We start from the raw sequence: 23,563 nt of genomic DNA, 5'->3' as shown, positions 1-23,563 counted from the left end.
GATTTTTCCAAGTGCTCCATCCCCATTGTGAAGTTAATTGTGGGTACGTGGTTCTTTGGAAAACCGGGCCTTAATCTGCCTGGGTTTCTCTTCCCCTTTGTAAAGTGGGAACAATAGCATGCCCTTTGTCTATGTAACCTGTAGTGTCGAATTCGGCAAGAGGTCTTGGATGGAATCTAGGTGCCTAAATCTAAGGCCATGATCCTAAACCCTCACTCCTAACAGTCTAGGTGCCTCAGTTTCTCTGTTAAATTCCCTAGCTGCCTAAAGTTGTGTTTCTGCCTAGAACTGCCACTATCTTGGCCGGACTCACTCTGTCATGCTTAAGCTCATCTGGGAACCACCAAATAGGTGGGAGAACAATACAGAAAAATATAACATATCAAGTAAATTCTTAACCTGAGTAGAGGACAACTTCCTGTTCCAGAAAGTTTAGGATACAACTAACCTTGGTTGCAAATGGGAAGGTGAAGGGAAACTTGGAAGTCATTATGTTATGATTGAATTCGAAATTCTAAGAAAGGGAAGGCATAAAAAGAAAAAAAACCAAGGACACCAGACTTCACCCTAGGTCTCCTGCTCACAAGTTAGGATGAGCTATTAACAGATGGTTCACAGGCAGAGACGCTCAATGACTACTTTGACTCAGTCTTCACCAAAACAAAACAAAGCATGAAAGCAGGCAGTTGAAAAAAATAATATGCATAAAGAAGAGCTATGATCATAATAAGAAAAAAAAATACTCGTCAGAGAGCTTTTGACCAATGTCAGTGAATTTAAGTGGTAGTGCTGGAGTGATGTTGTAGCCATGTTGGTCATAAGAACATAAAAAGAGCACAAGAATCGCCATTTACTGGGTCAGCCCATAGGTCCATTTTGTCCAGTGTCACATAATCACAGAGAGAGGATGCTGAAAGGAAGCACGAACTGGGTATGACCCAGGGGGTGGGTCTCTCTGTTCCTCTCTCACTTGTAGCTTCCAGCATTTAAGGTCTATGAAGCTCTAATTCAAAGGCTGTATACCTGATTCCCATGCTCAATACCTACTGACGCCCCTTTCTTTCCTCCAAGAATTAAACCAATCCCTTTTTTAATCTAGCTAAACCATCAGCTTCCATTACATCTGTTGGCAATAAGCTCTGCAGTTTAATTATACACTGTGTGGAAAAGAACTTCCTTTTGTTAGGTTTTAAACTTAATAAGAATATAATCCAAGAAATATGCAAAGGTCTAGGAAATATGCATGGGGCAAGGGGTTTTTTGGAGTGATATCTTTAACTGGATCAACTGAATAGTTGAGAGAAGTTTTAGACAAGCTTTTAGGCAGAAACTTTTCACAGAACAGTGGTTCACTTCCAGACCTAACAATCCTTGTGTTTGAAGGGAATTTACAAAAACACCTTAAGACGATGGGCCTGGGAACAAAAAATTGCGGATTTACTGGACAGCAAAAAAAGAGGGACTAAACACAGACACTGACTTCATAGCCCATTGCAGTGTAGTTACTGATCCCTTTACATTCCATAAAAAATAAAGACCCTCTTTCTTCTCCAGTGGTTTTGCTCTTCCACCTATCAGGTTATCTGTCCTACTGCATGCATTTCTCTTGTCCTTTACAGAACGGTAGTTAGCTCTTTTAGTCTGAAGTCAGGCACATGGCAGAGCAGATATCACAGATCACCTGCTTGAATTGCTTGATGCTGCTCATTGGAACCGCTGGAAGGACTCAACTTCACGACTTAATTTCTGTCACTACTGTTGGAGGAGTTGGGGCTCATTTGCTACTTAGGAGCAGCTCAGCAGCCTCCAGCCCAAACTCAACCACCTGTGTCAGCCAATGCTAGTTCCAGCCACCTTCTGAAAGTGGTAAGAGCCCCCTGTAACAACAAGGTTTTTGAGCAAAGAATATGTGAAGAATAGCATCATTTATATCAAAATGTTCAGAACTAAGATTCTCCACAAACTTTTTCAGCAACAGAACTCGACTCTGTGCTGTGCAAATTAAAATACAACTAGCTATGAAAATGTGCACCCAGAGTCTCTGAAACATCTTGGTCCTCAAGCTCATAATTGGCTTCTAATCTGCTTCAACCATATTATGCATGACGGATGAATTTCATCAGCGTGGCACCAAGCAAAAATCATTGGTCTACCAAGCCTGGCAAAGACCCACAATCAACAGCAACCTACTGACCTATGTCCCTCCCAAGTGTTTACTACAAGACATTTGAGAGACTAGTTCTGCAATGTATTTTTCCAGTAATTAATTCTGCCCTAAACCCAGATTTTTCATGTTAATGGAAAAACACATGACTTTTCCACTTTTGTAAAGAGCTCTCTGCAGGCTGGCACAGTGCTAACCTTCAAGGGGCTGGGGGGAGCAGGTGGAGGGAGAGCATCATGTAGGGGGTGCCATGTACATGTGCATGCATATGCATGCACATGGCCACAAGGCAGCCTGGAGAGCAGCTCCCTGCAGGTAAGTGTGTGTGTGTGTGGGGTGGGGGCCAGCTGGGATTGAGGCTCAGGTGCTGCTGCAGGGTGGGAAGGGGGGGGCAGGGTGCTGCAGACCCAGGTCCCTGGACCCATACACCTGGCAGCTGGGGGCCTCCTCTGGCAGGGCTGGGGGAGGCAGGGAACCATGCGTCAGGGGGCGAGGGGCACCAGCAAGGCCAGGGGGCTGTGGGTGGGGAGTGAGTGGCACCAGCAGGGCAGGGGGGCTATGGCTTGGAAGTGTGGGACCTGGACCCATGTTCTGGTGAGTGAAGGGGACAGGGGGAGCTCTGATTTTCCATGATAAAAAACCTAAAATCAAATACCAAAATATATGGGTATTTAGAGTTTATTTTATTGTAGTGACTGAGGCACTAGCAGGCTTCCAAACTGCTATAAAATTGTAAATATATCAATAAAACATTGTGTTCAATTGATACCTATATATATGAGTGGCATTTCATTATTTGTTGGGGGGTGGTATCATAAAATTTGTGAATTTTAAACAGAGAAAACCAGGATTCCTGGGGATCAGTACTGGCGCCTCTCCTTTTCAACCTGTACATTAATGGCCTGTCTGCAACCAGCTCATGAAAATTAGTTTATGCTGATGACAGTGCCTTTGCCACCCAAATTCATGACTTTTCAAATGTGGAACTCACACTTGACAGAGACATGAGACTGATGTCAGAGTACTGAAATAAAATGGCACCTCAAACCAAATATCTTAAAGACAGTTGCAAGTGTTTTCCATCTGCATAATACCAGCACTAACTGTGAACTCACTATCATCTTCAGTGGTCAGCCTCTCAAAACTGAAACCCACCCTGTTTATCTTGGAGTCACCCTTGATCAAACTTTAACTTATAAATCACATTTCCAGAAAACTGGGTTAAAAATCAAAACAAGGAATAACCTACTTGCCAAATTGGCAGGCTCCGCTTGGGGTGCCAATGCCTGCACGCTACGTTCATTTGCTCTTGCATTGTGTTATTCAGTTGCAGAATAGCGTGCCCCTGTATGGGCTCATTCATTGCACAGTGAACTAGTGGACACCCAACTGCATGCTATAATACATCTTGTGTCAGGCACATTGCACCCCACTCCACTCCCATGGTTACCAGTCCTCAGTAATATTGTTCTCCCTCATCTCTGCTCTACAAATGCTGAAGTAAATGTACCTGACAAACTCCAGGACAGCGCAGGGTTAATTTGTGGCATGCCTGCCAAAAAGGTTGGCCCCCATTAGACTAGATGACCTTGTGAGATCCCTTCCAGGCCTACTTTTCTATTTTTCTATGATTCTACGAATCCTACCTATTTTGAAGCAAAGAACTTTTCCCACACGTGAGATGAAGTACAGACACCTAACTTGCAGCCTTTCTTATCACTCCAGGGAGGCAGACACCTCAGGACTAAGTCCTGTTGTGGATTTAGCACCCAGGCCTTTGGAGATATTAATGTTCAAATTTTAAAAAGAGCTCAGAATCAGATTTCCAAGAGTTTGGTGCTCAACAGTCTTCTTGGCTCTTCTGGAAACTTGTTCACATGTCCAAGTGCCTAAATGAGAGCTACTGACTCCCTGTGAAAATTATGACTTATAATTGTATAACATCTAGCACGGTGGTTCTCAACCTCTCTAGACCCAGGACCCCCTCAGAAAATGCCACTTCTTTGTTTTCACTCAATTTTGACCACAGAAAAATTGCAATAGAACAATTGCTCTGTTAAGAACTCAGAAAGCCCACAACAGGTCAGAATATTTGTAACACTTCACTATTTGAAGTCTCTGAGTTTAACTTCTATATCATGTTGGCACATTTAACAGTGCTAATATTGTGTGGTACCCCACAACACCCTCGAAAGGATCTCAAGGCACCGCAAAAATGCCATGACACCCTGCTTGAGAACCACTGATCTGGCAAAAGGCATTCATCTATAGTGACCTCTACTGACTGCTATTGCAATAATGATCAACCCATGACCAACCCTACCCAGCTCTGCTTTTATGTTTTTTTTCTTTAGTTTTGTAAAACTGAGTCATTGTGAACTTTTATGAGTTTCAATGCCAGTGGCAGCTGCTAAGTTGCATTGCTCTTAGCCCAGGGTGCTTGCAAGGTGTATTAGTTGTTCACATTTGGTTTTTGCATGGCTGCCAGGAAATAACAAGCATGCATAAGAATTATTAATTACTGAACTTTTTTTTTTTTTTTTTTGTAATTAGATGTCTAGGTGAATGTGGTAAATCACTGGGCTTTGGGTGGGGAGTTGTGTTCTCAAAACTAAAAGATTAATTGCACCAGTTAGTAGGGCTGTGCGAGGCTTCGGATCCCACTTCGGATCCAGACCCGCTTCGGATGATCCGGTGTCCAAAGAGGCACTTCTGGGTCAAAATGGGATACAAGCAAAGGTGCTCGGAGCAGCTCGGGGGCATCTGAAGTGCTTAGGACCCATTTTGGATGCTCCAGAGCTGCTTCGGCCATTTTGACGGAATTAGAAGAGGGAAGGGAAGGGAAGGGAAGTGGGGGGAGGGATGGAGAGTGAGAGCGGGGCAAGGAGGGGGAGCGGGGTGGGGGGGAAGACTGATGTCTGTAGATAGCCAGTGACAAGGATTTCTCCCTGGCTACCTTTCCAATGGCAGCGTCTGTGGGGTGGGACTAAAAAAAGTATAAAAGCCCCTGTTTCCAGCCCTTCTGTGCCTTTTGCAGCTCCTTCCTTGTCAGCGGCTGTGGGAGAGAGGAATGCTGTGACTGAGCTCTGCCTGCTGCTTTTTTGTGTTATAAAAGAGTGGTTAGGATTTAGCTTAATTTAGATTAGTTTAGCTTAGCTATTCAATTCAATTTATTTCTTTGAATTATTTTTTGGGGAAAAAAGTTGTGTTTTCTCAGCCAGTGTTACCTATCACTGTGCAGGGAGGCACAGATTGCTTGCTTGCACGCACGCACGCACACATGCATGCACACACACGTGCACAGATTTAGTGCTCCAGACCCCTCACGTTTCCCCTAGACCCAGGTCTCCTCCGGAAAGCAGCACCTCGGAGGAGGCTGAGGTTGTGGAGGCAAGTGGCTCAGCTGAGGCAGCTCCTCCTGCTGTTCAGCCTCAGCCTGCTGAGAAGGGGGAAAAGGCAGGATCTTTGCCCTCAACCCCGAAGCAGGGGAGTAGTGTAGTGTGGGAGCATTTTGAGGTGGCAGATGATCCCAGGTTTGCCATCTGCCAGCACTGCCGAAGACACATGAGCCATGGCAAGGACTTGAGACATTTCTCCACCATGGCCATGCTGCTGCAAATAGGGAGGCACCACCCCCTTACACTTTTTCCTGCTGCTAAGCCCGGCACCAGTGCGATTGTGCCGAAAGGGAAGTCCCCTGCTTGCTCCAAAGCCCCCTTATCCCCAAAGCAGAGGCAGGCCACCCTGGACCGGTGGGGGAAAGGCGGACGGAAAGCGGGGTGCGTTCCCAAGGTGCGCGAGATCACCCAGAGCACTGGGGAGATGCTTGCTCTGGATAGCCAGTCCTTCTCCCTAGTTGAGTGACCAGGGATCAGGTGGTCTGTAGCACTTCTGGCCCCATTTTACAAAGTGCCTGCAGGCACCACCTTTAGCAGGGCGGTGATGCCTTCCCTGTACGAGGCATGCAGGGAGTACTTGAGGGTAGGAGCTGTGCAAGGCAGGGCCACAGATAGCCATGCACTTCACCTCCGACATCTGGAGCAGCCAGGGTTGCAATCACCTCTCGCCTACCTCTCCCTCATGGAGCACTGGTGCAATTAGTCAGGCCGTCGGTGGGCTCTACTACAAGCCGAGGTGTTGGATGAGTCCCACACGGCAAGGGAGATCATGGGGGCCATGAACCTCATGGTGCAGGGGTGGCTTGTTGGGCAGGCCGAGCTCACCTGCAGGTTCATGGTCACCGACAACGGGGCCAGTATGGTGAAGGATGTCTGTGATGCCAACTTTGTGGGCATCCACTGTGTGGCACACAGGCTGCACCTAATAGTGAGGGATGCCTTGGAGGGAGACAGGGCTGCTGGTGACGGCGCCGCCACCAGTACTGCTACAAGCCAGCTGATTTTGAAATGGAGGAGAGTAGCAAGCTACTTCCACTGCAGCATCAAGGGGGGCAAGATGCTGCAGGAGAAACAGGCAGAGCTGAGCATCCCACAGCACAAAATCATGCGGGATGTGGAGACTTGGTGGAACTCCACATACCTGATGCTCGAGAGGCTGGTGGAACAACAGGAGGCCATCCATGAGATGGCCTTGCTTGGGGAGATGGGGATCAGCACCCCACTGAACAGAGCTGAGAGGGGTACCATCCCCCAGATGTTGGTGGTCCTCAAGGCCACTGAGACCCTTAGCGCTGGCGATGCCCTCCTCAGCCAGGTGATCCCCCTAGTGAGGGAACTGGAGACCCAAATGGAGAAGTTCGAGGGGATTGATGTTCCTGGCTGGGGCAGGCCGCTGTCACCAGACATGCAGGCACTGGTGAGGCGGCTGAAGGAGGGCATCAGGAGACGGCTGGACCCCTTGCAGTCCAGTACGGTCCACATGGTGGCGGGCACGTGTGACCCAAGGGTGAAGGGGAGCATGTGCACTGGCAGCCCCAAAACCCTTGATCACTGAACGCAGGTGCTGGTGAACATGCCAGCACTCCCAGCACTGGCTCCAGCACCAGCCAGTCTCCTCCTCAGCCTGACACAGGGGGTTTCAACCCTAAAGCTTTCAAAGATACATTTTTTAAGCACTCCTTTTTTTTCATAATACACACATAGACGTAAAAACACAAGATAAGCCATCACACACCATGAATAACATCATATGCCCACCACAACACAACATCTTTACTTCTTCCTGTCAATTCCTTTATAAAACAACAGGCTCCGTGACAGGTCCGTGTGGCTACCGTTGATGCTGCTGCTGATGCTACCAGTGTTGAGCCAGCTAAGTTATTGAACCTGTTGTCACGTAAAGCGGAGGACGGGGCGTGAGGCTGCAGGGGAGGAGGAGGCCTCAGTGGGGCACACTGCCATGTTGTGCAGAGGCCCCAGCACCAGGAAGGGCGCACCTTAACACACACACACACGCACACACACACAGTGTCACCCACCCACATCACGAGTTTTGCCTGCGAGCAGCGTGGGGTGCAGGGCCCCAAACGACAGACTCCCCCAGAGACACACAGCTGGCAGGCAGGCCTTGCGGCCTGGCAGGGCCCAGCACGCACTCAGGCTGCTTTAGGACACGCACAGCTGGCAGGCGTTGTGGCCTTGGGATGAGCCATCGCCCCTGCAGTTTTTAGCCCCCTGCGCCTCACTGCACACAGGGTCACTTGTGTCACGAGTTTTGCCTGTCAGCAGCTCAGGGTGCAGTTCCCCCCCAAGCCCTGCACCGATCTCCTTGAAACTTGCCAGGTTTTGTGGCCTCAGCAAGAGCCACCAGCCCTGCAGTTTTCAGCCCCCTGTGGTGTAACACAGCCGTGACATGTTTGGCTTTCAAGAATTTGGGGTACAATTCCCCCCAAACCCCTGCACCGATCTTCTTGAAACAGGGCAGGCTTCATGCTCTTAGAAGCGGCTACCATCCCTGCACATTTCATCCAAATCATACAAAAAACAGCAAAGTTATAGCTCTCCCATTGATTCACTGTTACACCCCAAGGCTGGATCTCTGAGGCAGCTCCGAATCTTCGGAGCCGCTTCGGCCGGATCGAGGCGGAAACCCGGTCAGCTCTCCGGATCAGATCGTGGCCATCTGAAGCGGCCAGATCCAAAGCTGGATCAGATTGCTGCCAACTCGCACAGCCCTAGTAGACATTTCCTCTCATGAGTGCCGGCCTCCCCAGGCCAGGCCCTGGAGCACTCCCTCTATGCAAATCCCAGTGCGATCCTGCTCCAGGGCCTGTGCTGGGTGCTCAGGACCGCTGCCCCCAGGAGCCGCTCTTCTCTCCTGTGCTCTGGGCTCCCCTCCCGCAGCACCGTGTCCGCCCTAGTCTGGATCCTGCTCCTCCTGGCCCTGCTCCCAGACTAGTGCTTGGGGCAGGGCTGGGGGTGGCAGCAGGGGTAGAGTCAGGGCCCTGGTGCCCAGCGCCACGTGCCCCACAGCTGGGTTGGGGCAGGTGAGGGGGGCTCTGGGAGGCTGTGGGGAGACATCTGCATTTCACAGGCCACCCCGCTGTTCCCAACATGGAGCCCAAGCCCACCCCTGACCCCCTGCCTCAGCTCAGGCCATGCCGGCCCCTCTGGGCCATCTCTAGCCCCAGCTCCTTCTCCCTTGGCCCAGCCCTGCAGCTTCCCTGCCACCAGCACCTCTTCCACCGAGGCTCTTTCCTAGGACTGTGCCCTGGGATCGGGGTGCACTTGCACACACGCGTGCAGGAGCATTCCCCTAATGGCACGTGTAGACGCTCCCACTGAATCTTACCACACCGCTGACAAGACCTGCTTTCCCGGGTCGATGGGAGTCCTTGGAAACAGCATATTCATGCACTGTAGCCTTGATATTGCTCTGCCTCACACCGAGGACAGGGAAAGGACCTGTATGGCTCCATAAGACCAGGAACACAGTAAGGGAAGAAATGAGACTCAGGCTGCCTGCCTTCTCCAGGACAAACCCGTTTTAATATTTTGACAGCTCCAAAGCACCTTTGCTCCCTGGCCCCAGGCCTAATCTAGGATGGAGATCTGGTCTGTCTTTACAGAGCAGAAAGAGCTCAACAAAAATGGCACCGAGGGGCTGAAGAGGGGCATGCAGAAAACCCCAATCTCAGGTGGGGGTCTTGTTCCCAGGGGAGGTTTCAGTCCAGGGCTCCAGCTCAGAGGGCCCAACCTGGATGCCAGGGCAGGCAGTGCAGACACCTCTCCCCTCGGCATCCTCTGCCAGCTGCAGGGCAGGAGCCTGCCAGGAGCAGCCCACGGCCCTCCTGCAGCCTGCTGGAGCAGCTGGGGCTGGGGGCACTGAGTGCGGCTGGTGACAAGAGGTGGGAAGAAGGAAGACTTGGATGCCACGAGTTCCCACAGTGCCAAGGGACCCCATGTGCTCACACTTCCTGGGATCTCTACATGTGTCGGGCCAGGGAGCTGGACCTCAGAGGGAAAAGACCCCACAGGAACAGTCCCGGCATGGAAAGAGTAATGGCCTCTTCCATCTGAAACCTGAGCCTGTTCCAGCCTCAGGAAGGGTTAGACTCCTCTGGCAAGTGGAGGGGGAAAAGCCCTCAGGGAAAATGGAAAGCAATGACTAGGGGAAGGGGCAGAAGGCTGTGCTGAACCAAACCAAAGCAGCATCTCTGTAATGAAGCCCTTATTTGAGTCCAGAGCAAATTTCATAAGGATTTCCAGCACTAATAAAAACTACTTCCTTTTATTACATGTTACACATTACACACCTATTCAATGGTGGCTTTCCTTAACACACACACAAAGAGGGAAATCCATTTTTCACCTCTGTGTGCAAAACTGTCCATGTGGGAGGGGCCGCTGAGTGAATGATCTGTACTGACGGGCACGAATGTAGGTCCTGCTATTTGGAGGTGGTGGCATTGTGTGCTCTGTCCATTCTGAAGGCAAGAATTTCCCAATCGTTCTCATTGAGCCAGTGCTGAGGTTTCTTTGTGGAGAAGCCTGGAGGTTCTGGCACGCCTCACGGATGCCTTTCTTGAAGCTCTCGCTCTTTCTCGAGGGATCAGTGGTGTCAAGAGCATCAGGGCAGTCGGCACGATTGTCTCGGAGGCACCGCTGCAGGTGATGTCCTGTGCCAGGGTTTCTCAAGCACTTGAGATTGACCCTCTTCTTTGGTTGCTTCTTTGGTTGACATTGTAACCCAGGTGGTACTCCAAGAGGTACCCCCTCTCCAATTGAAGGGATCAAAGCAGGTGCACAAGCACTGTGGGAGGTGTAGGAACTCTCCTCCAGCTATAGAGCAGAGCCAGACCACCAATGGGGCCTTAACCATACACCTTTTAATGAGAGAACAGTACTGGGAACATAACAGGGCATAAACCAGGGGGTATAGGGGACACTACAACGCCCCAAGGGGGCAGGATTCGACAAAGGTTAGACACTTACAATCACTGACAAAAGACAGGGTTAACAAATATAAAACACAAACAGCAGAACAAACAATACTGGTTGGTGAAATATAAAAAGCACAAAATACAAAACGTCAAATTACAAGGAATATAGGGGCTAGGTACCTGGAGTGGGGGAAGGGGGAAAACAATGACCCCTTTCCACTGCAACAAGAATTTCTCCCTGTAACCTCACTCACCCCAGCTAGGACTTGAACTCAGATATCCCCTGTGGTAGGTAAAAACTCTACTACACAACCACCAGCGCTGGTACTAATGTGGAATCAAAAACAATAATAAATGCCTTAAACTTTGATCATTTGAGTTATAAGATGACATAACCGTTTTGTGGAGAATTGCTGGCTCTGTACAGTAGAACAGTTAAGGGAAAGTGTTTGTTCTTTGTAACTCCTCTGCAACTGCTTCACTCACCGCAGCCTTGAAGATAGCAAAAAGCATGTACAACTCTGATTTCCAGGTGCTAGAAGGAAGTTTGTGAACTAACCTCGCCTCCCACATAAGTTCCCATCCTGATTACAGCAAAGAAATAATGAAGTAATGTTATAGCCGCTTTTCATGCTAATTTCACTATATGATCACGTGAGTTGTAAGCGACTGTTAAAAAGCCTCCTGATTTTGCTCTTGTGGGGGAACCCCTTCCAAGTGCTTGGGAAATCATGTCACTTTGGAATCCCCCCTACAGCTGTAGTTTCTTTTGAATAAAAGCTTCTGCTGACCTGACCCAAAAGTATGCTGCGTGTGTTTCCACGACACTACTCTGAGCTGCTAGGGCTCTTGACTTTCCATAAGCCCCAGCCTCACCTCGAGCTGCCTGGTCTCTGATTGGAGGAGCTGGGAACAGAGCTGGGAACCTCTCAGGTGGCTGCTCAGATCCTTACTGGGGCTAGGGAACCTCTCCTGCTGGCTGCAGCCTCTCATAGGGGAGCCTGGAGCCCAGTGGGGAGCCTCTCCTGCCGGCCACACGCCGCGCTGCTGAGGTCCAACTGCTGCCTGCAGGTCCCACTCCTTCAAGTGCTGCTCCTCCCACGCCACTGGCCCAGCTCTTGCCAGCTCCTTCCTTGTGGTTCCTCACTGGTGTCCCCTGAGTCAGCCATGCTGCCCCTTTTATCCCCCTCCAGGTGACCCGAGGGGCCAATCAGGGGACATGGAGGGTGAGTCTCTGGGGCCTGATTAGTGAGGAAAGGGAATCCCAAGTCCTCCAATCATCTTTTGCCCTTTCAAAACCTCTGGGCTAAGTCACTGCCAGCTAGCCCATCACAACATCATTTTGTGGCTGTAGGGATGGACATGATGCAACATATCAGGCGAGGATTTACTCAACAGCCTTTGGGGCTTGTCTTTCCTCAACTTCTTCTCGTGTCCCACCTGAGATAATTGACGACAGGGATTCAGCAGAATCTGCAGATTGAGGAAATGTGAGCGGGCTGCGACGTGAGCGCTTCTGCTGTGGCTGTTGTGGCAGTCGGAGTCCTGCACGGCTCTGGTCGTAGCGGTGCTGAGGTGGACTTTGCAATGCCCTAGGATACAGTCCATTAGGTGCCAGGGTTTTGAGCCGGGTTGCTTGCACAATGGCTTCCAAGTTCTGCTTTGAGATTTATTCAGATGGATACAGCAACTCAATAGCAGAACAAGCTCTAAGCATTGACACTAAAGGATAAGACTACAGTGACACTTTTTGGTATGATATCCATGGCAGGTCTTCAGCACCAGCCTCGTGCAGTTTTTCAATACAATCATTAAAAAGATGGATTAGACATTCCTCCATGATATGTGCTACAATATGCATCTCACCACACTCATACCGCGGGTCTTTCATAAAAACCCATTTACCAAATTGTTCAACGTAGTCCAGCTCTGCTTAGTAAAGTGAAGCCACGAGGTTAGGAAATGGGGTCCATGATAAGTAATGTATTAATGAGATCAATTGTCTTGCATTGGTGGGGCCATTTTTCTTGAAATCAAAGCTTCCATGATTCAGTTCTTTTCCCACAATCCAAAATGGCCTTCTTCTACATAAGCCTTGGCCTATGTGGGTCATCAAGTTCCTCAAAAATTGGTAATGAATTGAATATAGGCACCTGCAAGTGCCTGTCATAAGTTCAATGTTTCATTCAGTTGCTTTGTGATGAGTAGAGGTTTTCTGCACACTTGTTCAGGAAGAGAAATCCATGAAGGTCTGGGCACAAGTGCTGTCCTTCAATCCAGTTGGGCGCTGTCTGTACTGTGCACCAGGGTGTGGACAGTCCAGGTAGCAAACCTCAGTAGCTGACTTGAACGGATCCCGGGCAGGGGACATGACACGGGTGTCCAAAGGTGCCTTTCCTAGTGCCCTCCACAGGCAGGATAGCAGAGTTAATCTGAAATAGGCCTGCTCAGTCATAATTGCAGCTGCCTAATCACACACCTGTCTCAGTTCCATATTCAAAATAACCATCATACAGTCATTGTCTGTAGGGGCAGGTCTGTGACTAGCGGCTGCTGGTAATCGCTAGCATCTGCCTCCATCGTCACTCACCCATCGTGGTGGGACTTGCTATTGAAGCAAGAAGCTTGTGCACATCTCCTTTTAACATGGGGATGAAGTGGCATGTGAGCAACCAGACAGTACTTCACAGGATGGAAACCTGGATCTCGTGACAAGGAAAACCAAGAGGAATGAAGATTTCTGTTCTGCCACCATCGTGCATGATTCCTGCTTCATCTGGTTGCTCCACCAGCAATGCCTTTTATCTTTATCTTTGGATCACTATTAACTGGGCAAACTCGCTCTCCACCATGCTGACACGGGGGACCCTAGCAGAAGCACACGACTGCAGACAGCGTCACTCTTGAGGTCAATGATAGCAGCCAAGCCTCTCCATCACATCACAGTTGTGATCCTTGTGAGGATGCCTTGCAAGGACAGGCCTCTGCCTATGAGAGAGAAAAATAAAGCAGAACAAAAAGCCTGCATAAGTGAAACCCCTGTGATCTCCACATCACGACAATGAAGATGCTTCTGCAAGGCACTTGGGCGGGCTACTTCTGTGCAGCTTTCCTCAAGTGGCCATCGCTAGCAGACAGCGTGTTGCAGACCTGCACGCAGACACTTTGCCTATCACTCTCAGCATTAGGAAAGGATTTTGTGGGGTTGGTGCTTGCAGGAGGAGAGGCCTGAACTGAAGCAACATACTCAGCAAAAGAGAAAAAGAGAAAAACACAAACTCCTTTCCCACTCCAGCCACAGCCTTTCAAATGTAAACCTTGGTCACAGCTTCAATGGTGTCCCAGTGTCCCTCCCCAGCCCACTTGAGGGATCAAGGCCTGCCCGTCTGCCTAGGAAGGACTGTACTTTGCAAAATACATTGCAAAAAAAGTAATAATTGCTGCTGGAAATCCCACTGTCCATTACATGCAAGCCATAGGCTTTACCTGCTGCATTGGGACAGCAGCAAGAGGTACCCTGACCTACGCCAGGCAGCCCACAGAGCATTCTCCTACAATTCAAGGAACATGGAAAGGGTTTACAAGAGACTTCCTGTGACAGCTTGTTTGTTGGCCCTGGGAAACAGGGCAACTCTGGATCCAATGGGAAGTCAGGCAATGGGCTGGATCAGGCATCCTGCTCTGCCTAGGCCACCTGCACATGGAGTCTGTAGTGCTGCAGGATCCTCACCCCTCTGTAGTTCTCTCCGCAGATGCCACTGCAAACACCTGGCCTCACTGCAATTGTCCTGGGCTTGACCTAGTGTCAGAAAGGATGTAGGTCTGATTGATGGAAGAGACTTCTACTGCAGAGGGGGAGGGTTTGGAATAGGCTCACGCTAGACGCAGGTACATCCCACCCCACTGGGTCACACCACACCATGCCACGACCTTATTGTTTCCACTGGGAGAACCTGCACTTGCCTGGAGGTGGTGATCAGTGGGTCCCTGAGGGTCCAGGTGTGACTTCATTGACATGACTTCTTTGGAGCTCCTCCTTCCCTACAGCCCAGCCCTTTCTACTTAGGTCTTGTAATTAGCCCTGGTGACATCTCAGCATGATGATGTTGTCTTTTCTGCTATGCTAGGTGTCTAAATAAAATTGAGACTGCAATGATTTTGCTTGTGCCTTTTATGTAAAAAATCACAACTAAACAGGGAATGGAAGTTCAATGGCTAATACTGGGCAGCCAAGTAGGGCAACGTTGCCTCCACATCAGATGTTCAGTTTCTGGGGCAAGGGGTAGTCTGGTTCCTGGTGCACCCCTCACTCACCCACCATCGGGCCCCTTTACCTCCAAATGTGTTCCCTTTTTCACATCAGTTTGTCTCACTTTGGAACTGTGCCAGGGATACTATAGTCTTGTGGTGGCCACCGCTGCCCCAGCATGAGCCCCACTTTCCCACCAGCCTTCTGCTGGGCAGCTCCAAACCTGCAGACATACCGACTGGGTATGTGGTATTGGGAAGCCTCCTCGCTGTTTCCCTGAGCAGCCCTCTCCCAGGCCCATCTGAGGTGGAGGCTTTGGCCCAGGCTTCTGTGCACCTTTTGAGGTCCTGCTGCATCTTAGCCAAGGTGTTCGCAGACTCCACTGGGAGAAAGAGCGTCCACCTGGGCCCCTGTTTCTCCAGCAGGCAGGATAGCGTGTGGTGTTTCTCCGGGTGTTTCCACCTCCCGGGGCACCTGCTGGACTCCTTGCAGTGCGACCTGAGCTTCAGAGTATTTTTTTCTGGATGTTACAGAAGCAAGATAGGTGTCCAATTCTTCCCCGGGTGTGCTGGCCTTGGGGAAAACCACCGGCTCCCTTCTGGCCATGACGAGAGCATCCAAATAAATATCCATAGTCTGAATGCAAGCCCCCGGTACCTCCATCTCCAGGCTCACTTGGCCAATCGTCAAGTCTCCACGGTTTGGCATGGCACCAGCTCCTTCAATGTAGCCGGGCTGCCTGAGCCGCAGTGCCAAGGTGAGTCGTGCGGGGGTCTGTTATGAGGTGACATGAGAGTGAAGGGGACAATCTCAACATTAGGACTAACTAGGACCCCATGTTGGAGCGTGCCAGTCCAAGACAACGAGACAAAAAAAGAGGCAGCAAAAACCTAGAAGCAATGAGAAAGCACTTACCTGCTCAGAGAGCCAGAGGCACCAACGCTGTCATCCTGTGGACCCATCCCGGATCAGGGAGGGGAGGATGGAGGGAGGGGAGGACAGGGGTGGACGGGGAGGGGAGGAGTCACAGCCTTCAACGCCTGAGGAGGGCGAAGCTGCACGGCAGTATCCATGCAAGGTTGAACCTGTGGGAGAAGGGGCAGAGTCAGGGCAGGCTCAGGGGGAGGGTCCAGGCCAGGTAAGAAGAAACTAATGCAAGTGTGACAGGGTGGATCTTGGGCCTCCGCTCACCCCCAGGGACCAACCACGGGGTAAAGGAGAGTCTCCCCAGCAGGGAGCAGCACGTGGCTCTCACACGTGGCTGAGTGGGGCTTCCTGTCCCCAGCCGGCCTCACACCTGGGCCATAAGCTCGGAGCTTCAAGCCCCGGGGTGAACCCCTGGCAGCAGGGTCCTCAGGCCCAGAGGTGGACGATGGGGTCCACCCCAGGAGATAACCGGTCCATACAGGGCACCAGGGCTCTGGCAGAAAGCCAGGACAGGTTATCCTGACCAGCCTGGAGGCAGGAGGCACCCGATCATCACGTGGGCTGGGGGGACGGCTCCTCAGACCTAGATCCTGCTGCGGTGCAGGGGGGACACTCACCTCCGTGCTGCTCGTCCCCTTCTCCTCCTCCCCTCTGCCGCAGTGTCAGCACTGGGGGTGGGAGGCAGAGACATCGGTCACCTCGAACACACCCCCAGGCCCCTGCCACTTACCCCACCCTGTGCCCTGGCCTCCCCTATCTCCATCCCTGCTGCTGTACCAAGGACTGACCCTGGGCACCCTCCCACACCCATCTCCCTTCCTTCCTCTGTGCTGACTGCGCTTAGGTCTTTCTCCTGGCTGTGATCTCGATATACACAACAGGGATGGCTCCCAGCACACAGCGCCCAGGCCTGCAGTGCCCCTGCCCCGGCCCTGCCCACCTACGCACCCAGGGTGCTGCAGAGAGCTGCGGGGAAGGCACTTTCTGAAGACACACTAGCCATTTCCCCTTCACTCCCCTCTTCCCTCCCAAGGCCTCCAGGGCTGGGAGGGAACCAGGGGTGCTGGCCCTCAACCCGTCCTTCTCCCAACCTGCGAGACCCTTTCCAGGACCGGGAACAGAGTCCTGGCTCCAGCCCCCCCCCAGCTCCCCTCACTGACCCCACGCTCACAGCCTAACACTAGGAAAAGCATCATGCTTCCTGGGACTAGGGCCACTTATGCTTCTGGACTCACTCATGCATTTGGACTACATTTGTCTGGGAACACGAAACATTTCTTTAAAAACCAGAACGAAACTGAACTAAATAACCTAGGAAAAGCATCATACCATTCCCCCTGTCCTTTCTTGCTTCTCGCCTCCATCCCCGGAAGGGGGTTGGTCTGGCACCCAACATTAGCCAGGCAGAGGGCCCTTGTCTGGGTGCAGATGTCCTGGTGCCCAGGGCCCTCTGCCTGGGTGCTGGCCTCCTTGGAGAGGAGCATGGTGGTTTGTGTCCCCTCCTCGATCCCCTTGGAGGGGCATTTGCTCCTGACTGCACAAGAAGCAACTGGTCAGAGATGGATCATGCATTGTATTCAAGCCCAACAAGCCCTATGAAGGAAGTACTCCCCTACCTGCAAACACCGCTGCTCCCAGCGCCTCCAGCCTACCCTGCAGCTGGGACATTGCGCGTGACACCCCCAGGCCCCCACAGACCCCTGTGGGACCACCTCCTCGTCCCCTCCCTGTCCTCCACTTATCGCCGCAGGGCTGGCAAGCTCTCCCAGGCCATCTCCTCCTGTTGCACAAGCCTACCACCTACCCCTCCCCACAGCCTCCTGAGATGTCATACAGACTGGGGCAATCCCCTCCTAAGTTGTGGCCCCACGCTGCCGGATGCCCAGAGCTGAGGCACTGACACCTTGTGTGGTGGGCATCATGGGTCATCCTGACCTCCCTGGAGGCAGAAGGGGTCCTCATCATCATCCCATCCACCTCATATCCTGGGGTCACAAACTAACAGTACAAAAAACACCATACCTCTCCCTGTGTCCAGCCGCTTTTAGACACCGGCGAGCCTTGGTCTGCGTGCAGGTGTCTGTTGTAGCCGGGGGGTCAACCTGGCACCCGACATCCTCCAGACAGATGGCCCTGGTTTGGGTGCTGGCGTGCTCCTGCTCAAAGCCCTCTGTCTGGGTACTGGCCTCCGAGGTAGCGGGCCGGTCAGTTTGGGTGCCCAAGTCCTCCGCCTGGTAGTGGCTAATGCTTCTGATTGCACAAAGACGAACTGGTCAGAAATGGGCCCTGGACTGAATTCATCCCCACCAGCACCAGACAAGGGGCAACTCCCCATCCTGCACAAAGCACCACATGCAACATCCCATAGCCTGCGCCAGAGCCCGCAAGCTACCCAGGAGAGCCCCGCACCTCACCCTCCCCTCCCTGACCCCCACTTACCCTGTCAAGGGTGGCAAGCACCCCTCTGCCACATCCATGGGGGGCTGTTGGACATGAAAAAGCAAAAGGACAGTGAGAAGGAAACCAACCCCCTGGTCCAGAGCTGGCACCTGGCGGACCCTGGGGGGAAGCTGAGGGGCAGCAATACCCAAAGGAGGGGATGTCAGTGCAGCACACACACGTCACCCCACCGGTCCCACACTGTAACATCTACAAAGCTCACATGGTGTCCAGCACCACACACACAAGCCCCCCACGCACAGAGCCAGGGCACCCCCCTGACCCCCATGCTGCAGGGCCTGGCACAGCAGGGGACAGCCTCCCCTGTGCACACACAGGCACACACGTACCCCGCCCCACCCGGGGCAGGGGCATGCAGAGCGGCTCACCTCCGTGGGGCTCTTGTCCCCATCTGGGCCCTGCTCCCCCTAGGCCTTGAGGGCCAGCAGCAGGCATGTATTATACTGCTTAAAGGTCCTCCACTTGGGCCTGCACGAGAATCACCCCAGCCCGTCACACCATGCCCACGGCTGCACCAAGCGTATCTGGCCTCTGCACCCATCAGCGGTACGTCCCTGGGCACCCATCGGCCCCCACCTCTCCCCCCACGCAATGTGTCAGGACTCTCTTCCCCGCTTTCACATCCCCTGCGATTTTACCCTGCCCGGCCAAGCTTGGCCTCAGCCTCTTCCCTCCCCTGCTCCACGGCCCTGCCGCCCTCTGCCCCCTGCAAACTCACCAGGAGCAGCTCCTCCCTTTGCCGAGCACTGGGGACACAAAACACATTTTCAGGCTCAGACAGACTGACAGCACCATCCCAGAAACCACCCTTCCTCGAGGACAGACAAGCAGAGAGGAGCAGGGATGGCCCCAGGGCTTGTGCCCCAACCCCTGTACCGCACACCGGGATCAGTCAGCTCCCTGCCCAGCCCCACACCTACCGGGACAGGAGGACCGCCGTGTCCCGCTCCTGTTGGGCCAGCTGGGCCCTGAGCGCCGTCAGCTCCAGCTGCAGCAATCGAAACGGTGTGGGTTAGAGAGGTCTCACACCATGACCTGTATGTCTGTGCACGCAGCCAGCTCCTTCCCCAATCTGTCCCTCTGCCCCTGCATTCGCCCTCCATCCCCCAGCCCAGCCCCGGACTTGTCCCTCTGGTCCACCCCTCCATGCAGGTGTCACCCAGCCCACTTGGGCTCCAAACAGGCCCCACCCTGCCTCGGTCCCTCTCACCTGCTGCCGGCGGTGCCCGGTGAGGGGTTTGTCCTGCTGGGGAAGGAAAGATCAGCTGGGGCGATGGACTCCCTTGGGCAGCCAATTCCCCATCTCCCCCGGGTGCAGGGCTGGCGGCCCCCAGAGCCCTGGGGCCGGGCAGGGCTCCTAGACCTGCACCCTGGGGATCCCTGGGGCTGGGTGTTACCACCTGTCTCAGGGGAGTCCCCACCTCTCAGCTGAAGATCCCAGTTCCCCCCACACACAGATTTGGGAAGGACTGGGACTAGGATTGGGGGATGAACCCATGACCCCTCCTCTATTTTTGGAGGGCCCGTGGAGGTGGCAGGACAGGGAGACTCTCCCCTGGGGTCTTGTGTGCAGCATGGGGCTGGCAGGGGCACGGGACATCGGGAGAGACACCCCTGCTCCCCAGATCCGCCCCCCCTTCTCCCCCGCAGCCCCTGGGCAGGGGAAAGACTCACGGCAGCGGAGGGGTGCGGCCACCTCTGGCCCCTGGCAGCGCTGCCCGGCACAGCTGGCACGGCCTCACCTGCCCCTCCACGTGCCCCCACTGCTGCGCCTGCGCCTGGTCGTGGTCCTGAGGGGAGACAAGGGGCTGCGTCAGCTGGGCCCACGCTGCTGCCAGGGCACGAGGCGACCAGCCCCTCCGAGACACGCGTGGGGGCAGCTGCCAGCAGTCCTGCGTGCCACGAGGGCACGGCCCTCCTCCACGGGGGTCGGGTGGCAGTCCCTCCAGGGAACAGGTCTGGGAGAGACCCCAGGGATGTGGCTGGTCACCTGCGATGCAAATGGCCCTGGCAGGGGTTGGGTTGCAGGGGACAAGGGGCAGTAAGGCTGGGGAGGGGTCTCCAGGCCCCCAACAGACGTCTGGAGCAGGGGAAAAAGCGTGCATGGGCTGGGAGTAGCTGGGCCAGCGCAGCCCTCTGGGAATGGAGGCGGAGGAGGGAGAGGGGGTGCCCTCATGCAGAGACCATGCCCCCTCCCCATGCAGTCGCACAAGCCCCCCCAGCTCAGGCTGCCCCAAACTCACCAGGTGCAGGGTCCCTCCTCTCCGGACCTTCCCCCAAGGTTGGCACGCACAGGGAAGCCTTAATTGGGGGCAGTTTGCCCCTTGCCCACCTGTCCGCCTCCAGCGTGGCATCTGGTGCTGGGGGAGAAGAGGGCTGTGCATCAGGCTGCGGGGACTGAGCACCCATGTGAGGATGGGGGTCCCAGAGCCCGTGTGGGCCCCACCGCGCAGGGGAGCAGAGGGCAGCAGGGCCATTGCAGGGAGACTCCCAGGGCAGGGACAGGGCAGGGGCTGCAGGGCAAGGATGTGGCCCAGCGTGTGGAGCCCGTGGGGGCCAGTCCTGTTCCCCTTCCCCTTCCCTGCCAGGGGTGCAGGGAACTGGGGCTGTGCACATTGGACCTGGGAAAGCGTGAGCTTGGCCTGCCAGGGGAGCCCGGCCGGGAGGGGAGGCAACGCGGCCCTGAAGCCTACCCTACTGCCCAGCCCCCATTGGTCCCCCGCAGGCACGTGCCCGGTCTCACCCAGGGTGCTGGGGCGCAGGCGCACGGGGGGCAGCTTCTCCCGCCGCAGCATCTGCAAAGAAACACAGCCCTGAGCTGAGGGTGGGAAAGAGGAGACGCACGGCCGAGAGCAGGGGCGAGGCACGGGGCCGAGGGCTGGGCCCCGGCACGACCTGAGCCCTGCCGGCAACCTGCCGCGTCTCCCCAAAGTCCCCGCCACGGGCCCGTGCCGTGTCCCCAGCGCTGCCCCCACGGCTGAGTGAGAAAGGGCACTCACGGCTCCAGCCAGCGCACGCTCCCGCTGCTCCGACTCCTCCGTACCTACCCTACTGCTACCTAAACTACTAATGAACTAACTAATCAACACACTACCTAGGGAACTAACTAATCAACAAACTATCTAGGAAACTAACTAATTAATGAGATAACTAACTAACAAACTAAACTTATGAACTACACTAAAAAACTAAACTAACGTACTAAAGTAACTAAACTAACAAACTAGTGAACTAAACTAACAGTCTAAAATAACACACTAACGAACTAAGTAACTAACGAACAGCTAACAGCTAAGTCTGGGGAGCAGGAAAGACTAGGACGAGGAGTGAGGACAAGGGGCGACTGGCTCGGGGGGGTCACGAGCACATCCCAGCAGTGCTCTTTGCTGCCCGTAGCAGTGACACATATACGTCCACACATACATGCACACACAAACTCACACCCCTCAGTGACAGTCGCGTGCACACACACCCAGCAGCGGCACGCAGTGGCACACACAAATACACACGCGTCACTCCCCATCTGCAAATCCAGAGTTACAAAGGCCTCCAAACCCTCCAGCCCTGCTTCTGGAGGAGAGAAAAGGCTCCATTTCCTCAGACTCCTACACGAGCCCCCCCGTGATCCCCAGTCAGGGTCTCCTCTTCCCCCTGCTCGGACACAGCGCAGCTCCCCAGCACGGTGCAGGCACGAGGACTGGACTTTGCTGATGACAGCCCTGCCCCCGCCCCACCCCGCCCCCAGGGAGAGGATGGCATGAAGACGTGCCGGTCGGTGTGGTACAAGGACATAGCTGTAAGGGGCCCGCAGGAGGATGACCCAGTCTGTCCCCCTGATGCCCGGGGCTGGGGTTGGTGGTGGTAATTGCCCCTGCAAGCTGTGAGCATGTGAAGTGATGAATCCTGTTCCTAATAAAGATCAAGCTGGTTCCCACCCCACCAACCTCTGTTGACCGGTGACGGGAGGACACAAGCCCAGGGGCATGGAGGTGTGAGGGAGTGCCCCATCCCTGAGCCCAATGGCATAGAGGAAACACTATATGGCAGGGGTCAGCAACATTTTTGGGACTGTGCCAAAACCAACCACATCTTCAACTTGTAAGGTGTTGGCGTGCCGGGGGTGGATGACGGAGGAGACACGAGGGGCCCAATCCTTGGTGTTGCCACGTAGCCCCGGCCCCTTCCCAGCCATCCACCCAGAGGCCCGTGTGCCAAGCAAAATGCCTTCGAGTGCGACACTTGCCTGCTTTATGGTGCCAGAAGTGACCTGTCTCTCGGGGCAGTCACCAGCAGCCTGATTAAGGGGTTATAGTTTTCATTCAAAGAGAAAAAAATGGAGCATTTCAAACCCCACCAGCCTTCTCCTGAGCTGGAAATCCTGGGGAGAATCGGAGGACACGGGAACAGAAGCTTTGCTTATACCTCGCAGTCACAAAGGCTGAGGAAGAGGCAGAGGATCATGAAATTGTAGTCATGCTTCTCTGCGCTGGGGATAAAGCCCTACAGATTTGCAACAACATGGCAAGGGGTGTTCACAGACCCTAGTAACAAAACCCTTGCAGAGGTGCTTGCAGCATTCAAGAGCTACTGGGAAATTGGAAAAAACCCTGTCTTTGATAGGAATCAGTTGTGGCAACTTAGGTATAATGAGCCTGCGGGCATAGATGATTTTGTCACAGAGCTCAGAAGCAGAGCACAGCATTGTGAATTTGGAGTTGCTGAGGATGTGATGTGGAGGGACAAAACTGTCTTCAGCATAACTGACTGCAAGCTTCAAGAAAGGCTTCTGGAAAATCCTTCCTCACCCTAGCACACGTTGTGGATACCTGCAGAGCAAAGTCTCTCACAGGTGCTCAGGCCCCAGTCTTGTCTGCAGAAGCAAGCTTACATACAGTGGAGCAAAAGCACAGCTGCCAGAGCACTTTGCAAAACCAAGCAGCCATCAGTGCATTTTGCCCCACAAGTGGGCGTTCCAGCTTCCAAAGGCAGGGTTGCAGAAAGTGTGGAAGCACACACAAGCCTGGGTCCTGCTCAGCTTCTGGACAAACATTACAAATGCTCAAGAGTGAACCACATTTCAAAAATGTGCAAATCAGAGGGAGAAGCTCCAAGGTGTGCAAGAGGAATCAGCACCGTATGTCGGCACAATGTCTGCAAGGCAGCATTCACAAACCTGTGATCACCAGAAAACCTGGTATAGCACCGTCATGAGTGAAAGGCTTGCCAGTTGCTTTTCAGTTAGATACGGGGGCAGAAGCAAACACTGTCCCAGCACATGTAGCAAACGTTTTGCAAGGCAAAGTACAGAAGACTCCAGCTCATGTCACATTGGTTGCATTGGGTGGTGCACACATCAAACCACAAGGTGCAATCGTTGCACACTGCAAATCTGGTACTAATGAATCTGCTTGAACTTGTTATA

The 23,563-nt window shown here is 53.4% G+C and overlaps 1 protein-coding gene across 1 annotated transcript; it reads right to left on the bottom strand.

Annotated features, from left to right (window-relative positions):
• Positions 1 to 9,834: 9,834 nt before the first annotated feature.
• On the bottom strand, positions 9,835 to 22,333 carry LOC132244884 (uncharacterized). Its single transcript, XM_059717560.1, has 13 exons — positions 22,226 to 22,333; positions 20,763 to 20,835; positions 20,385 to 20,501; positions 19,816 to 19,931; positions 19,352 to 19,384; positions 19,062 to 19,129; positions 18,860 to 18,887; positions 18,121 to 18,164; positions 17,704 to 17,931; positions 17,011 to 17,215; positions 16,299 to 16,349; positions 15,670 to 15,839; positions 9,835 to 15,528 (listed from the first exon to the last, which is right to left on the bottom strand). The coding sequence occupies exons 1-10, from the start codon at positions 22,331 to 22,333 to the stop codon at positions 17,077 to 17,079; spliced, it is 954 nt and encodes a 317-aa protein (XP_059573543.1). The 3' UTR covers positions 9,835 to 15,528; positions 15,670 to 15,839; positions 16,299 to 16,349; positions 17,011 to 17,076.
• Between the last annotated feature and the right edge of the window lie 1,230 nt (positions 22,334 to 23,563).

This window comes from Alligator mississippiensis, chromosome 14, assembly GCF_030867095.1.
Source record: "Alligator mississippiensis isolate rAllMis1 chromosome 14, rAllMis1, whole genome shotgun sequence".
Classification (NCBI taxonomy): Eukaryota; Metazoa; Chordata; order Crocodylia; family Alligatoridae; genus Alligator; species Alligator mississippiensis.
This window is presented reverse-complemented; position numbering and strand designations above follow the sequence as displayed.

Coding starts and splice junctions, on each gene's coding strand:
- LOC132244884 (XM_059717560.1), bottom strand. CDS start 22,333: ATGGCTGGGAAGGGGCCGGGGCTACGTGGCAACACCAAGGATTGGGCC. Junction 19,130..19,351: donor CCGGGCACCGCCGGCAGCAG/GTGAGAGGGACC, acceptor CGATTGCTGCAG/CTGGAGCTGACGGCGCTCAG. Junction 18,888..19,061: donor ACGGCGGTCCTCCTGTCCCG/GTAGGTGTGGGG, acceptor TTGTGTCCCCAG/TGCTCGGCAAAGGGAGGAGC.